Raw genomic sequence first — 18,056 nt, forward strand, 5'->3', positions numbered from 1 at the left:
ACCATGTGTTCCTTTACACTTAAGATTTGATGTGTGGTGCATGTATGACTCATACTGACACACACACAAACACACACACCATGGCAAGCCATTTGGACTTTCATTCATTCCAATTCACTATAGTTGAAATGCTAATTATTGATATCAGGAAATAGATTTCTACTAATAACAATGTCCATTTTTGATACCAGAAATTACATTTCCACAAGTCAAAATGTTACTTCTCAATATCAACAATAAAGTCATCACTGGCAGAAATACAAATTCTTGAAAACTAGAATTAAAGGCATAATATGTAAGATTTGGGGGTTAAAATACCCCAAAACCACTGGAACAGTGTTATATATTTCATTGACTTGTGTACTTGAATTATCCCAAATGTTTCCAAGAATGTTTAAATCCAGAGAAATAAGCGATTTAAACCAGGACACGGACTCTGTGTCATCTATCAGTGACATCATACCCGCGTTACTCTCGATTTCCGGTTTTATTTTGTAGAAACCAGGGAAACACCAAAGCCGCTTTAATATCTGATGTGTTTTATTAGACAGGTGAGCAACTGTTTGGAGACACTGATAGACAGAAACTAATCATTGTTCTCCAGCTCAACACAGTTAGTATTTTTGTTTAAATCTGGTTCTTTATTTACTCTTTGAGGTGCACGTTTTACCATGTCTAATATGATCTCGCTCACTGCAGTGTGAACACGTGTCTTATGGTAGCGCCGAGCAAATGCACAGAGTAGCATTATAACATCCCTTTAACACACTCACGTGTAATATGATAAAACAGCACCGCGTTACCACACACACACACACGCACACACACACGAGTGGAAGAAGCCCTGCATAATCAAGGCATCATCCAGACACGCCTTTGTTTTGAGCTAGCAGCGAAAAATGACATATTGTGCCTTTAAATTTACACTAGTAAAAATTATAATTCTTGATATCTGTAGCTGTGTTTACTGGTTAAATGTCCATTAAAATGGAATTATTGATATCAAAAATGTATTTCTTACTACTTGAAATTCCTGTTTCACATATCAGTTATGTATTTATTAAATATAATTTTTTATATTAATAATTACTTTGTTACTAGCAAAAATGTAAATTCCTGATATCAAGAGCTCAATTTTCACTATAATTGAAATGAATAATATTTAATTAAAGTTAATCTTTCATATGTGCAAATGTATTTCAACATTACATTTGTAATTTCCGACATCAATAATTTAGGAGAGTAATTTCAGATATCCAAAATATATTTTTTACTAGTAAAAATCACATTTATGATATCAGAAATTAAAATTTCATTCAATAAGTCGCTGAAATTATTTAATTAGGATTATGTCTATATTTTATTATTTAATTTAAGTTTTAATTTGACTTATTTTCAAGTTTAACTAAATAAAAATTTATTTTGAAATCGCTAAACAAAATTGTTTTTGTCACTTTTATTAATAATAATAATAATAATAATAATAATAATAGATTTTATTTATAATGCACTTTTCATTTCGAAGAATCTCAAAGTGCAAAGATTAGGATATTTTATATCTGTATATTTTATTAATTTTATTTCAGTTTCAGTTTAGCTATTTTCAAGTTACACTAAATGAAAATATTACACTTAGAAAATAAAATGTTTTATTTTTTATTAAGATTTTGTATAAGTTTAACTTCTCACACAAATTATTAAGCTGATAATATTAGAGAAAAAAATGAAAATGAGGAATTTTGAAATGGCTGAAATTTCTTTTAAATTAATTTAATTTAATTTGTCGGCTACTTATTTAAAAGTTAAATTAAATACTTTTTACAAATAATTAAGAACTTTTATATTAAGATTTTTTTAACAGTTTAACTGCTCACTCCAGTTATTAAGCTTATAATATTAGAGGGAAAAAGTAAAATAGAAGTATTTTCACTATAGTGATTTTAGACTTTTCGACAGTGTATGTCCAATTAAAGGCAAAAAAGTGACATTGCAACAATTTATTTAACATTATCTATCACACATTGAATATTGAGCTGGTTTGGCAGTGCCAGAGCACCACTGCTCATTAGATGTGCAGATGTTCTGGAGGCTTCTCTAGCGGTGTGGACGTCATAAGCCCAGACCTGGTTCAGTCCAGACCCAGCAGTGCTGCTGTGAGGCCAGTGAGGGAAAGGGAAACCACACACAATGACTCGGGCATCCTCAGGAAGCTCCTTTAACAGCTTCTCTTCCAGAACCTCCATCTGCCACATTAACACACATACATCAACATTAAACATCTTCAACGCTCACATGTTCTTTATGAAAGGTCATGCCACGAGTTTTGGTAACACTTTACAACACTAACATTACTGCAACAGCTTGAGCATTCATTCAGTTGGTTAATGTCAGCTATGTTAACATAAGGAATGCATCATTAACTAAAATTAACATTAATCTGAAATTAAAAAATGCTGTAAAAGCTTTATGATGCATTAACTAATGTTAACATACAATATTACAAGCATATTTAATCATCAGCGGAAATACAAAATATTTATGTAATATTTAATGCATACGGGATCTGCACAAAAGTGGCCAAAAGTGACGTCCGGCCTTGGAAAATTTACATTTTCTCCCTTTATTCAAATATTATTAATAATTAGTAATAGATTTTGTAAGCATGTTGTGCATTTGATTGTTTTATTTGTGATAAAGCAAATTGTGCTACATAATTGTTGGCTTGACTGTCATATAAAAACAAGAGAGAACCAATGAAATATTAATAACTGATTATATTTTAATCTTTTTTTTTTTTTTTTAAAGAAATTAACTTTTATTCAGCAAGGATGCATTAAAAAGTGACAGTAAAAACATTTATAATGTAAAAAAAAATATCCTTCAAATTGATGCTGCTCTTTCTGTTAACTTTTTATTCATCAATGGATCCTAAAATATGTATGATATGATAATAATCATAAATGTGTGTTGATCATCAGCTCCTCATCTGAGAATGATTAGTGAAGGATCATGTGACACTGAAGACTGGAGTAATGATGATAAATTCAGCTTTGATCACAGGAATAAATCACACTTCATACAAAACCAAGAGAGAACTGATTAAATATTAATAACTGATTATATTGTAGTCAATGAATAATTTTTCCTGTGAGCTAGATGCATTTTCTGCATAGTGAAATAAAAGCTTTTGCTGTAGTTTAAATACTTTCTTCATATGTTGAGGTTTAATCGATCTTGAAGGGTCAAAACAAATATCCATCACTTGTGGCCGCTACTAATAGACAGAAAATACAAGATCCTAAAGCGCCCCCACATGGCAGTCGAAACATACCACTGCAGGAGCCAGGAACACCGTCACGTTTCTGTATTTGGACAGATCAGCCTGGAATATAAAAGAGTACAGTGAGGAAAGCTAGACATAATGCAAAATACTTCAAATATTTATGACCCTGGACCACAAAACCAATCAGAAGGGTCCATTTTTTTAAAATTGAGATATAAACATAATCTGAAAGCTTTTGTTAGGATAGGACAATATTTGGTCAAAATGCAACTATTTGAAAATCTGGAATCTGAGGGTGCAAAAAATCTAAATATTGAGAAAATCACCTTTAAAGTTGTACAAATTAAGTCCTTGTATATTACAAGCAATGTATATTACTACTATAATACATTTTATATGTTGACGTTAAGAAATTTACTATATCTTCATGGAACATGATCTTAATATCTTAATGATTTTTAAAAGAAAAATGGATTTTGACCCATACGGTGTATTGTTGGCTATTGCCACAAATATACCCGTGAGACGCAGGACTGGTGAAGAGCTCCAGGGTCACATTTATACATACACGTTACCTTCCAAAAGTCCTGTTTGATAAAATGAACATCATTGTGTGGTACGCCACGCCACCATGCTTTACTCCTCGAATAGGTCAACAACATGGAGTTTATCTCGAATCCTGTGCATTGAAATCCCATAGACGAGGCTGCGAAAACCTGCATTTCAGCACGGGACAGTTAATGCATGAATATGAGCTGATGTTTCATCCTCATTTAAAGGGATACTTCACCGCTTTTTTATATTAAACTATGTTATTCCCTTAACTAAGACGAGTTGATCCATCCCTCTCTCGTCTCAGTGTGTGCTCTAAGGGTGCGTTCACACTTGTCATGTTTGGTTGGATTAAAACGAACCCTGGTGCGATTGCTCGGTTAGTGCGGTTCATTTGAACATATGATAACGCTGCCATCCGAACCCTGGTGCGCACTAAATAAGCGGACCGAGAGCGCTAAAAAGATGAGTCTCGGTCCGCTCCCAAACCAACTCTGGTGCGGTTCGACTGATATATGAACGCAACACGGACCAAAGACATGTGAACTAACCAAAAACAGGACGTAATGTCACAAGATGCGACGGATAATGCAGCTGATTTGACGACGCGGAAAGATCGGTGTATCCAAAATGAGTAACTTTAACGTTAGAGGGCAAACGTGGAGCAACGAGGAAGTGCCTAATCAATATTTGGTCAGAAGAGCATGTTTCGAAAATGCTATAAAAAACACACAAAACTTCTCATCAAAGTTCCTGTGTTGCCCATTATTAGCAGGTACAGACGACAGAACGGCCGTCTCTTTTGCATAAGAGTCGCCCGTCTCTTTTCTGCACAATGGAGGAAATCCTGCTGCTGTCTTGAATGTTTTGAACATTTTATGAGCTCTTCATGAGTTCTCAGCGGGTAAAAATAATGCCACATGTACACGCATAAAATGATCGCGTTTAATCAGCACACAGCGTTGTTTTGAATGTTGTGAACATTTCATGAGCTCTTCATGAGTTCTCTGGTAAAAAATAATGCCATATGTACACGCATAAAATGCCTGCGCGTGTAATCCGCACACAGCATTGTTTTGAATGTTCGGTAAGCGAGCTCCTACGTCATATAAGCCGACCAATCAGGTTATGAGCGTGTGCCTCACCTGTGCCTTTGGTTCGGTAACTTTAGGTTCGCTGTTATAAATGCCTGTGTGAACGCTAAGCGGACCAGGACTATTATGTTTTGTTTTGGTTTTTTGGTCCGGACCTAACTAACCGAACTACAAGTGTGAACGCACCCTTAATCTCTCTGACGCGCGGTGATGATCTGATAGCATTTAGCTTAGCCCACTATGTTCATTCACTATGGTACCAAACAGAGATCAAGTTAGAAGCGACCAAACACCTCCACGTTTCCCTATTTAAATACAGTTACACCAATAGTTGAACGATCAAGTATGATGACATATAATAAAACGTGACGCTTTTCTAAGCGGATTAAAAAGGAGAACTATAATGTGTGGCGGAATAGCACTTCTGAGAGTACTTCGACTCGGCGGAGTAAAAAGTCCCGGCTGAAAAATCCTCCCTCACATCTCCTCCTCCCTCCATTGACAGAAATGAGAGAGGGCGGGGGAAAAGTTACTAACTATTAGTGTAACTGTATTTAAATAGGGAAACGTGGAGGTGTTTGGTCGCTTCTAACTTGATCTCTGTTTGGTACCATAGTGAATGAACTGGGTTTAGTGGGCTAAGCTAAATGCTATCAGATCGTCACCGCGCGTCAGAGCGATTAAGAGCACACACTGAGACGAGAGAGGGATGGATCAACTCGTCTTAGTTAAGGGAATAACATAGTTTAATATGAAAAAGCGTTGGAGTATCCCTTTAAGAGTCGCTTCTAACTTGATCTCTGTTTGGTAGCATAGTGAATGTAAGCGAGACTTACCAAACGTCCATTGCCTGATCCCAGGTCAGCCAGACGGCCTTTACGTCCATCCAGGAGCTTGATAACATTTGCAGTTTGTTCTTTTGTTGAAGGTAAAAATGGCACCTGAGAATATCACACCAGACCTTTTCAGCTTCTCTACTAAAGAGAGATACAAAGTATGACATATAAAGTCAAAGCACCTTCAGTCTGAAAGGGACCCTCAGTCCCGGCATACAGAACATGGCCCAGAGTCCGTAGACTCCAGCGACGGCCGATCCCATCAGAAAGGTGACATTGGGACTGCAGCGATGACGACTGAACCAGCCGCTGCGCTGCTCCTGCAGGATGACCTCAATGCAATCCTCCATACTGATGCGGTTCAATAGCAGGCCCGCGGATCTGTCAGATATCATCATAGTAAAGCATATCAGGGCACACATGCTTTTTGTTGTTTAAACATAGGATGGAAATTATAATTAAGCTAAAATCATTATTCTACAACTTACTTCAGGGTATCACAGTCAAACATTAACCTAATTTAAACAAAAATCCATCTAGTGTTCTATTTATATAGCTTTTTTTTTTTTTAGGTCAATATAGTATATTGCCAAATATATTGGGACGCCCCTCCAAATCACTGAGTTCAGGTGTTCAATCCCTCCATGGCCACCAGTGGTGTATAAATCAAGCACTATGCAGAGCTTCTACACACATTTATGATTTACTGCATTGCAGTAACTATAATAAAAACTAAAATGCTTAAAAATGATTTCCATTGATTATAAAAATAATAAAGAACCTTAAATGCACTCTAAAAAATGCTGGGCTAAAAACAACCCAAGTCGGGTTGAATATGGAAAACCCAACAATTGAGTTGCTTTAACCCAGGTATTGGGTTGTTTTAAGCAAACATTTAACCCAACCGCTGGGTTAAACAACCCATTCACTGGGTTAAGGCAACCCAATTGTTAAGTTTGTCCATATTCAACCCAACTTGGGTTGCTTTTGACCCAGCATTTTTTTAGAGTGTGTAAATAAAAATATGAAATGTTTCAACTAACTGAAATAATATAGGTTGATGTAGTATTACTGAAATTACTAAAGCTACTGCTAATACAATAAAACACCTAAACTAAAAGCTCATTTAAAATATTTACAAATATTATAATAGTGTACAAATACAACAGTTTATCTCACTGCTCAAAACTGTTTTGAACATACTGAGCACTATTTATACATATTATTTCATTTTCTGTATATTTATGCATGCATACTCTATTTTGTGTGTGTGTGTGTGTGTGTGTGTGTGTGTGTGTGACTTCATTTTAAGTAGCACTTTTGGGCTTGTACGGCATATTATTTTGTACATGAGTTAAATCTGATTTCATTTGATTTGCAACACTTAAACATACACGGCCACTAGAGGTCGCGCTGCTGCAACAATCCGAGGCTCGTGCACGCCTGTCTGTCGTCAAATGAGCAACCAAACAAACTGACATGTGTTCGACAGGGTGAACGAATCGTCTGTTTTAAACGCCTGTGAAGCACTGTAAAAACCACAGTGAAGATAAAAACAAACTCAAACATTATATCCTGTTAGCGTTATACGCTTTCCGTTTTATCATCGGCACGGTTGACAGACTCTGAAATCCTCTGCAACACTGAGCTATATCTAAATCTCATTATGTCAAAAACAATAAAACGGGCTGTTTTGATTTAAATTGTTTTTAATATGAGTATTGCCTTACCTACTTCCTACCGGGGCTTTCAGGCCTTCCGAGATCAAAATGATTGACAGGATCCAACAGCCAATGAAATCTCGGTCTGCCTCTTTTATCGATCCGTCCTCTGGACTTCCGCAAATCTCTGGTAAATATTTAATCTTTAGAGGACATTATAAAGTGTTTGGTTTCATTATTTTAAGACTATATAGTGTAAATGTCTAATCAAACCAGTTAGCCTATAACGTCTACAAGAATACTAAAATTAAATAACCTACTAAACTGAAATGCAGTTTAATTTTTTATTCAGCAGGATATTATTAGATTTTCTGTGGACTGATTTATATTGTCGAATTAACCCCACCCCCCCAAATATGATATTATATTTTATTTATATTTTTAAAATTTGTGTTAATTGCTAGAAGAAGAAAAAAGTTAATTGCTAAAATGCTGCTACATAAGGGTGCTATTTTACTATTTTACTATTAATATTTACTAATACATCGAAACCATACAAAAGAAAAAAGGAAAAAAAAATTCTTAACACAGAAATTTAACAAAGTAGGCTAGCCTAAGGCTATCCCCAATGGCATAATAATCATAACCAAATTCGCATAATAATACAACCTTACAAAATCCCCAACTTTTTGAAAATGGTCTCTCCTTTTTTGATAAACGTTTTAATAACAATTTTATAAGAAATTCCTTTAATGTAAATCAAAATGGCTTAAACCTCCCTGTTTATTTTGGCACAGCATTTGGACATTATTTCCATATAAATAGGTTATTTTTAATAAAATAAAATAAATAATTTACAAAATGATTCTGTTATCCTGTAAGTGCAACTATTACGATATAGTCATACTGTTTGTGATATTGTAGCTACTCTTTGTAACACATCGATTGAAGATATTGAACATTTATTCTTTTATTGCCCTTTTTCTATTTCTTTTTGGACTAACTGAAAATAGACATGACAAAAAACTAAACAGAACTCTTAATTTAGAACCTCATGTAATTTTACCACACACATTTTACATTTTATTTTCCAAAATCAATTTTTTCTTTTTTTGGGCTACATTTTCAAACATAAGATCACAAAACAAAAAACGTATTAAAACAATAAAATTTTTAGGCTAAAGCTTTTCAAAATCATGTAACTGCCGTTTATTTCAGTAGGCCTATTTTATTATTAGTATTAGGCTATTAATAGCCTTTTATTTAAAAAAAAAAAAAAAAAAAAAATATATATATATATATATATATATATATATATATATATATATATATATATATATATATATATATTAATTATTAGTACACACACACACACACACACACACACACACACACACACACACACACACACACACACACACACACACACACACACACACACACACACACACACACACACCTTCCGGGTTTTAAAACTACAAACTATTCTTTAGAAAAGACTACAACTCCCTGCAGCGAGCGCGGTTGAGTGACGTTAGAACGTCCGGGAGCGCGCACAGCAGAGAGTCAACGCGCGTTCTCTCTCTGGCAGCTGATGCTGATGCTCAGAGGACACGGAGTGATTCGAGCATCACCGGGAACCGACTGAATTATCGTGCCAAATCTCCGGGCTTCGGTTGAGGATGCGTCAGGACGGATCCATGCAGGTGTGTGCTTGCGTTTTTAAAGCTATATTGCCATACGTGGCTTTATAACATTTAGTTATCTCCTTATAATCGCAGTTCTGCTGATCATTTCGGAATTGTATAAATGAAGATAAGGCGAAACATGTCACACTTAATTGTTGTAATGAATTAACATTATTCTCAACATGATTGGATCAGTCGTTATGAACATAAGGGTGAATAAAATGGATGGAAACACACCCTAACCGTCTGTAATGTGGGGGTTGGGGGAATATTCCTGTACTAAAGCGTTTTATTGCGCTAAATCGCTTCATTTCTGCACATTCATCATTATCATAATTAGATGATTGTCAGATTGACTGTATTTTTGAGATGGGTTTGAGGATGGGTTTTATGGTTGGCTTTCTAGGGATCTTTCAGCCAATGACAAGCCCCAAATTCGGTTAATGCCAACTTATAACGTGATGTGTATGATGTTTTACTGAATTTACTGTTAAAACATGCAGTTTGGTTCGTATGTATAATTTAGAGAAATAATCTCACTAGGCCTGTACTTTTCAAAGCCAATGCACAAGTTCATCTTTACGGATTTATAGCCTAAACCTTTTTTTTCTTCTTTTTTTTTTTATCGGGAAAATATGAATAATTTAATAATTTAATATCGGATCTACCGATACCTTTTCAAGAATATTAAATTAACACTAAAATGTTCCCTGGGAAACTAAATAGCTTATTTAATGTTCTGTTTACATAATTGAATAACATGCATTTAATCACGTAAATAATGCACAGCTTTTTAAGATAAACTATTATTATGAAAAATGTATTAATATGACAAAAAACGTAATGTATATTATTATTATTATTATTATTATTATTATTCATGTTAATATTGTTGTAGTCTAATGAATATTATTGTGGTAAAAAAACAATAATAAAATAACAACCATATAAGTTTTATCGAACAAGTCCATTTTTAATTAATCCTATTTTTATTAAATAGAGAATATTTCTGTAAGTTTCAAAATGTTCCCTTTATTTTTAGGGATGCACTGATATAAAAATTATGACCGTTACTAATAATTCTTAATATTTGAAAGCCGATAACCGAAATATTGCCTGCTAAATCTAAATCCAAATGTTTATATAATTTAAATCTAATCCCATCTCTTTTTTATTACAAATCTTAATATATTTTTTTATATTTTAAAGCCGATAACCGATATATTAAATCCAAAAATTTAAAAAAAGATGATTTCTGAGAGCCCGATTACAAAAACAAAAGTCTTCTTATATAAAGCCATGTCCCAAACACACAATTATGATGTTCTCAGTATAGTTTTATGTAGTCTATATGACAGACTTGTGCTGCTCATTTTGCTCTGAACTGTATTTTTCTTTATTGAAGTGATTCCAATCATATTTTAATCAATCCAAACCCATCATGATGAACAGAGCACATCTGAAGTGTCTCAGCTGGAGGAAATAATACATTATTTAATATATAATCGGCCAAATGTTCTTATCCGGACGTTAACAATGACATTAAAAATGAACATATATCGGCTGATACCGATATATTGTGCATCCCTAATTTATTTATTTATTTATTTATTGCATCCACTAATCATTAGTCATTAGCATCCACATTTGTAGGGATGCACCGATATGAAAATTTTGAAAGCCGATAAATCAAACTAAAAACATTTTTTTAATATAATTTTTGAGAGCCTGATTACAAAATCAAAAGTCTCATAATTAACTCTTTCCCCGCCAGCTTATATCTTTTTTTTTTACCAGCCACTACCAGGGTTTTTGATCATTTTCACCAAAATTGAATGGCCCATAGAATATTCTGTTTAATGAATATCACCCTCTTCTTTTAAACAAAAAACCCTATTTCATTTTTGCTTCATGCATTCCTTTTTTATCACCACTTGAATATGGGTAAAATTCATAAAAAAGCTACATTTTGAGCAAAAAGCTGAGAAAATCATATTTTTCTGAAATACTGTATCCAGATCAGATTCAGAGCTATGATTTGTACACAGATGGAGAGTAGATCGAGTCCATCAACACCCTGCTTACACAGTCCTGTAGCCTGTCCTGGGTCCACATTTCATTCAGTAACATTAGATCGTTTTGATTTATGTGATGTTTAAAGTTGATGATCATGTTATTTTTCATATGCATCTGCTTACATACAATCTCTTTTTTTACTGGGTCTTCCTCACGTGTGTTTTGATCAGGAGAGTCTGTACTCATTCAGGAGATGCGTAATAGCGCCCCCTAGCGTCTGACAGTGAAAACAGAAACATGAAAAATTCCGTGTTTGGCAGGGAAAGAGTTAAAAGTGTCCCAAACACACAATTATGATGTTCTCAGTATAGTTTTATGCAGTCTATATGACAGACTTGCGCTGCTCATGTTGCTCTGAACTGTATTTTTTTCAATCATATTTCAAGCGATTCAAACCCATCATGATGAACAGAGCACATCTGAAGTGTCTCAGCTGAAGGAAATAATACATTATTTATCCGCTTTAAAAAAACGGACAAATGTTCTCATCGGGACGATAACATATTATAAGTGAACATATAATGGCCGTTACCGATATATCGTGCATTCTGCAGTGTTTGTTCAAAGCGGCTTCTCTCGTTTCAGATGGCTGCGGCACAGAAAGAAGGATCTGACCAGAACTTCGATTACATGTTCAAACTGCTGATCATCGGCAACAGCAGTGTAGGAAAGACATCGTTTCTCTTCCGCTACGCTGACGACTCCTTCACGTCAGCGTTTGTGAGCACGGTGGGCATCGATTTCAAAGTCAAAACCGTCTACAAGAATGACAAGAGGATCAAACTGCAGATATGGGTGAGCTGGCCTACAATTAGACAGCAGGTTTCATTAGACTAGCCGTGTAGCTTTAAATGAGGCCAGTTAAATTGATGCCTGGCTTGCCTCAGGACAGTGCTTCCCAACTGGTGGGTTGCAATCCACCAAAATAGACAGATGCCAACATGTTGTTCGATACACCCTCCTCCTTACGAGTAAATACACTAGCATAAATTTGGTTGCATAAATGTAATCAACATCAGAGAGAAGTATTGTGCATGGACATTCATGTTGTGAGATGCTCCAGAAAATATTTAGTATGATTGATAAACTAATCTATAACAATATACTCACTGTCCAATGTACACGTGGCATGTTTGGTTGTGATTGCCCTGTTAATTATGGAGCCAGAATGGTGACTTTAAAATTTGGCATCACAAATAAAAATTGTCATTGAAAACAAAAGCAGAACTGAAAAAGGAAACATTGGCATTGAAACATTTCCATTGAAAACAGTTGTATTGGCATTGAAACAAGTATTGGCACTGAAAAAATAAAATTATTAAAATATTACAATTGTATTCTTTTATTGAATTGGGATTTATTTGTATTTTTCAATGACAATCTTCAGATTTTTTCTTCATGTCACTCTTTTTCAGTGACAGTTTTTTTTTACAATGTCAGTTTTTTTTCAATGTCACTGATTTTCAGTTTCAACTTTCTGTCACTGTTTTGGCGTGGAGAGGGGCGGGGTCTGAGGGGAGGGGTAAGTAGAGCGTAGTTTGCATATAGGTATACTGAAGCCGTCACCAGCTCTGAAGCTGCATGACTAATGTCCAGTTTACCGGGAACTTCCAAGCCGCAAGTTTAAGTCTTTTTTTATATTTTTTATCTGCCATTTATATGTTTTCTCGTGCAACCTGGCCGGCTTGGTTAACGACGTGTTTTTTCCGACGTCGACTGGAACATGTAAATTAGCCTACTAACATTAGCCGTGTTAGCTAACTTAACTGTGGTTAATGCGGCTGTATAAGTTACACTACTGACATCCCCAACCACACACACACACACCGGAGACAGACGTTACTCCTAGGGCCGCGAGTGTGCTTTTATCTGTATTTAATTTAGTTGTGCTGCTGCACAAGACCTCATAAACGTGCTAACGCAAAATGTTCAGCAGTATCACACCAGCACAGCAGAATCCAGTGCCGTCACATGAGCACCATTAAATACAGATAGCACATTCGCGGCCCTAGGAGTTACTGTGTAACGCTGCGTTTAAGCCGAACTAGCGGCTCTCCTGTGTGTGTGTGTGTGTGTGTGTGTGTGTGTGTGTGTGTGTGTGTGTGTGTGTGTGTGTGTGTGTGTGGTTGGGGATGTCAGTAGTGTTACACAGCCGGCGCCCTGCTGATTATCATGTCAGTGTTAACGTCACAGGCTATGTTACTGTTAGCCACTGTTGTGATGTACTCGACAGACACCTAACGCTAATTATTTTTTGCCAAACCGGACTTTTAGCCTTATTCTGTGCATATGGTGACCGGTGTTTATATTTGACCCTGCATTAACCACAGTTAAGTTAGCCAACACGGCGTTAGTAAATTACATGTTTCAGTTGATGTCGGGGGGGAAAAAAAACAGCATAACGGCCGTTAAAAGTTAAGCAAACCGGCCAGGTTGCACGTGAATAAACATGTAAATGGCAGATAAAAAAAACAGACTTGCGGCTTGGAAGTTCCCGGTAAACTGGACATCTGTCATGACGGCTTCAGTATACCTATATGCAATGATATGCAAACTACGCTCTACTTACCCCTCCCCTCAGACCCCGCCCCTCTCCACGCCAAAACAGTGACAGAAAGTTGAAACTGAAAATCAGTGACATTGAAAAAAAACTGACATTGTAAAAAAAAACTGTCACTGAAAAAGAGTGACATGAAGAAAAAAATCTGAAGATTGTCATTGAAAAATACAAATAAATCCCAATTCAATAAAAGAATACGATTGTAATATTTTAATAATTTTATTTTTTCAGTGCCAATACTTGTTTCAATGCCAATACAACTGTTTTCAATGCAAATGTTTCAATGCCAATGTTTCCTTTTTCAGTTCTGCTTTTGTTTTCAATGACAATTTTTATTTGTGATGCCAAATTTTAAAGTCACCATTCTGGCTCCATAGTTAATGCGGTTCATTTGAATAAGTGTGAACGCTGTCATCTGAACCAAACAAGCAGACCGAGGCCGGTTAAAAGATGGTTCTCGCTCTGCTTACAAAACAACTTTGGTGTTGTTTGACCGAAATATGAAGCAAAGCCATCTAAACGAACCAAAAACAGAACACAATGTCACAAGATGTGACCCTTGAAAGCACAGAATGCTCAATCGTACCTGTTTTTTCTCTTCAGTCGCTATCACCGTTCAGTACAGGCGTCAGAAGCTAGATCTTTATTCGTGTGTGTGACGGAGGGATTCCTGCCACAGTTTTGACTCCTTTACTCACTTTATAAGCTCTTCACGAGTTCTCAACTGGTCAAAATAACATCATATCTAGGCTACTCACACACAACGAGCACATTTAGCCCAGCACACAGCATTATTTTGGATATTCTGTAGGTTTGGTCGCAAACTATATGTCATAAATGCCAGGTTTGGTGTTAAAAATGACAGTGTGACTGTGAACGCTACATGTACCAGGACCTATAGGGGGCGTTCACACTATAGTTTGGTTCTCTTGACTCTGTTGGTCCAGACCAAAAAAGAAAATGATTCATTTAGGGCTTGAATGACAACAGAAGGTCTGGACTCCATTGCAGCTTTCATTGGTCAAGAACTGCCCCAAGAGGACGTTTGAATGACATGTAACACAACCAATCACAGTTTGTTTTGTTCCACGTCATGTTTTGGGACGTAAAAATGTAAAGTCGATGTCCCTACAATAACAGACCGGCGTGCATCTATAAATAAATTATTAATTCAAGAACGTTTTGCAAGTTTACTGCAACAAAGAAGCCTTAATCTACACATACTTTTGAAAATCCAGTGTTTAGTTGATCCTGGGAAGCGCTCATTGTCAGTTTTAAACACGACAACGTTCTTCTTCCACGAGGGAGTTTGGCTTCACGGCATTTGGCGGACCATTAAAGAACATGACACAAACATCTCCTGGACATCCTGTAGAATTCAACCAATCAGATGAGGACTTTAAAACTCCTGAAGTGTTTCAGATAAGTGTGCCATATGCATCTGACGTCCAGCCAACGGTCCATGGGTCTGAGGCTGAGACTTGGGTTAGATTTACAAAATAGGGCAAAATAGCGTGAGAGCCCAATTCCATAAAAACTGCTAAGGTAGTGGACAGTTCTGCAAACACCATGCAAATGAAAGAACACAGATGCAGCCAGATCATTTCCATAATGACCAACGCAATCCACCAAGAACTGCACAAATCAGCGTTGGCCGGTAAATAATGGAGTAAATACCAGTGAACTGACGAGCAAATCACCTTCATGATTAATTTTAAAATACTCTCCTCCCATAAATCTGAAAGAAAAACTCCTACAAATGCATATGCAATAAGGTCAACCGCAAAAATGACCCTGTCCACGCCTTACAGCGCAAATTTTTCACTATATAAATTGTCTTTAGTAAATCTTAGTACAGTTTTTTTAACGCCAAAAAAGAGTAAAAGAGACAAAGAGAATAAACTGTCACGTTCTAATAAACTGATGCTAAATATCACTAAGAAAAATGGAAGTTTTGTAGGCAACGTGGGGGAGAGGACGCTGGCGTTGTCTGTTTGCTGCTTCTCCACCCACAAATCATGTTAATGTACTATTAGATTTAGATTTTATTTTATTTCCTTATGTTTGTGACTAGTCTAACAGTCAGAGCTACAATTGGGACTGTTGCTGATTGCTGGCAGCCACTGAGAGGACGTTGTTCGTCGTTTCGCCGTCTTCCACCGCTTCTAATGTTTACGTTTGAATTGCTGCGGTTGGTTCTGGTTTGGAGGACATTTGATGTTGCTCGTCGCGGGTGCTCACTGGTGGTCTCCCTTGGGCTTAAGCTGCATGGTGGCTGAAGTTTGCACCGGGCTAGCGTCATCCGGGCCATCGTCATCGGCGTCCGGCATGATATTGGGATGTTCCGCTTCTCGGCTGCGCCGCTGTTCCGTCCTGCATTGCGGCCGTGGAGCGGCTTGGACTTCTGCGCCGACCCAGGTGTGTCCACAGAAGTGCCCGGAAAAATGTTCTGCCTCCTGCATGGTGTTGCGGCGATCCCCATCGTTTGAATCGTCATGAAGACCCACCATCTGGTCTTCAGCTGTCGTGCCTCGGCGATGTCATCGGGACACACTGCCGCTGGGAGAAATCTGAAACATGGAGTGGACCACAGTGTGCTGCGGGGCTAACAGAGACTTCCACCATCAGCTGTTTTCTGTTCACCATCAGCTCTGTTTCTGTTCACCATCAGCTCTGTTTCTGTTCACCATCAGCTCTGTTTCTGTTCACCATCAGCTCTGTTTCTGTTCACCATTAGCTCTGCTTCTGTTCACCATCAGCTCTGTTTCTGTTCACCATCAGCTCTGTTTCTGTTCACTATCAGCTCTGTTTCTGTTCACTATCAGCTCTGTTTCTGTTCACCATCAGCTCTGTTTCTGTTCACCATCAGCTCTGTTTCTGTTCACCATCAGCTCTGTTTCAGTTCACCATCAGCTCTGTTTCTGTTCCCTATCAGCTCTGCTTCTGTTCGCCATCAGCTCTGTTTCTGTTCACCATCAGCTCTGCTTCTGTTCACCATCAGCTCTGTTTCTGTTCACCATCAGCTCTGTTTCTGTTCACCATCAGCTCTGTTTCTGTTCACCATCAGCTCTGTTTCTGTTCACCATCAGCTCTGTTTCTGTTCCCCATCAGCTCTGTTTCTGTTCACTGTCAGCTCTGTTTCTGTTCACCATCAGCTCTGTTTCTGTTCACCATCAGCTCTGTTTTCTGTTCACCATCAGCTCTGTTTCTGTTCACCATCAGCTCTGTTTCTGTTCACCATCAGCTCTGTTTCTGTTCACCATCAGCTCTGCTTCTGTTCACCATCAGCTCTGTTTCTGTTCACCATCAGCTCTGTTTCTGTTCACCATCAGCTCTGTTTCTGTTCACCATCAGCTCTGCTTCTGTTCACCATCAGCTCTGTTTCTGTTCACCATCAGCTCTGTTTCTGTTCACCATCAGCTCTGTTTCTGTTCACCATCAGCTCTGCTTCTGTTCACCATCAGCTCTGCTTCTGTTCACCATCAGCTCTGTTTCTGTTCACCATCAGCTCTGTTTCTGTTCACCATCAGCTCTGCTTCTGTTCACCATCAGCTCTGCTTCTGTTCACCATCAGCTCTGTTTCTGTTCACCATCAGCTCTGCTTCTGTTCACCATCAGCTCTGTTTCTGTTCACCATCAGCTCTGCTTCTGTTCACCATCAGCTCTGTTTCTGTTCACCATCAGCTCTGTTTCTGTTCACCATCAGCTCTGTTTCTGTTCACCATCAGCTCTGTTTCTGTTCACCATCAGCTCTGTTTCTGTTCACCATCAGCTCTGTTTCTGTTCCCCATCAGCTCTGTTTCTGTTCACTATCAGCTCTGTTTCTGTTCACCATCAGCTCTGTTTCTGTTCACCATCAGCTCTGTTTCTGTTCACCATCAGCTCTGTTTTCTGTTCACCATCAGCTCTGTTTCTGTTCACCATCAGCTCTGTTTCTGTTCACCATCAGCTTTGTTTCTGTTCACCATCAGCTCTGTTTCTGTTCACCATCAGCTCTGTTTTCTGTTCACCATCAGCTCTGCTTCTGTTCACCATCAGCTCTGCTTCTGTTCACCATCAGCTCTGTTTTCTGTTCACCATCAGCTCTGTTTCTGTTCACCATCAGCTCTGTTTCTGTTCACCATCAGCTCTGTTTCTGTTCACCATCAGCTCTGTTTCTGTTCACCATCAGCTCTGTTTCTGTTCACCATCAGCTCTGTTTCTGTTCACCATCAGCTCTGTTTCTGTTCACCATCAGCTCTGTTTCTGTTCACCATCAGCTCTGTTTCTGTTCACCATCAGCTCTGTTTCTGTTCTGTTTTCTGTG

At 37.4% G+C, this 18,056-nt stretch overlaps 2 protein-coding genes across 3 annotated transcripts in view; one reads left to right on the plus strand and one right to left on the minus strand.

The window, feature by feature from the left end:
• Positions 1–1,725: 1,725 nt before the first annotated feature.
• LOC137062520 (ATP synthase subunit C lysine N-methyltransferase-like) lies at positions 1,726–7,657 on the minus strand. Of its 2 annotated transcripts, none has more exons than XM_067433392.1 (6): positions 7,496–7,657; positions 5,948–6,146; positions 5,766–5,870; positions 3,859–3,999; positions 3,332–3,382; positions 1,726–2,243 (listed from the first exon to the last, which is right to left on the minus strand). In XM_067433392.1, the coding sequence occupies exons 2-6, from the start codon at positions 6,113–6,115 to the stop codon at positions 1,998–2,000; spliced, it is 711 nt and encodes a 236-aa protein (XP_067289493.1). In that variant the 5' UTR covers positions 6,116–6,146; positions 7,496–7,657; the 3' UTR covers positions 1,726–1,997. The 2 variants fall into 2 exon arrangements, with proteins under 2 accessions (XP_067289493.1, XP_067289494.1); XM_067433393.1 differs by having other exon boundaries at positions 7,500–7,560.
• Positions 7,658–8,983: 1,326 nt separating this feature from the next.
• Positions 8,984–18,056, plus strand: part of LOC137061945 (ras-related protein Rab-3C-like) — a 52,740-nt gene continuing 43,667 nt past the window's right edge. The window contains exons 1-2 of the mRNA XM_067432661.1: positions 8,984–9,132; positions 11,776–11,985. Coding sequence (XP_067288762.1) covers positions 9,109–9,132; positions 11,776–11,985 — 234 coding nt within the window. The 5' untranslated portion in view covers positions 8,984–9,108. The remainder of the gene's footprint in view (positions 9,133–11,775; positions 11,986–18,056) is intronic.

Source organism: Pseudorasbora parva, chromosome 23 (assembly GCF_024679245.1).
Source record: "Pseudorasbora parva isolate DD20220531a chromosome 23, ASM2467924v1, whole genome shotgun sequence".
In the NCBI taxonomy this organism is placed as follows: Eukaryota; Metazoa; Chordata; class Actinopteri; order Cypriniformes; family Gobionidae; genus Pseudorasbora; species Pseudorasbora parva.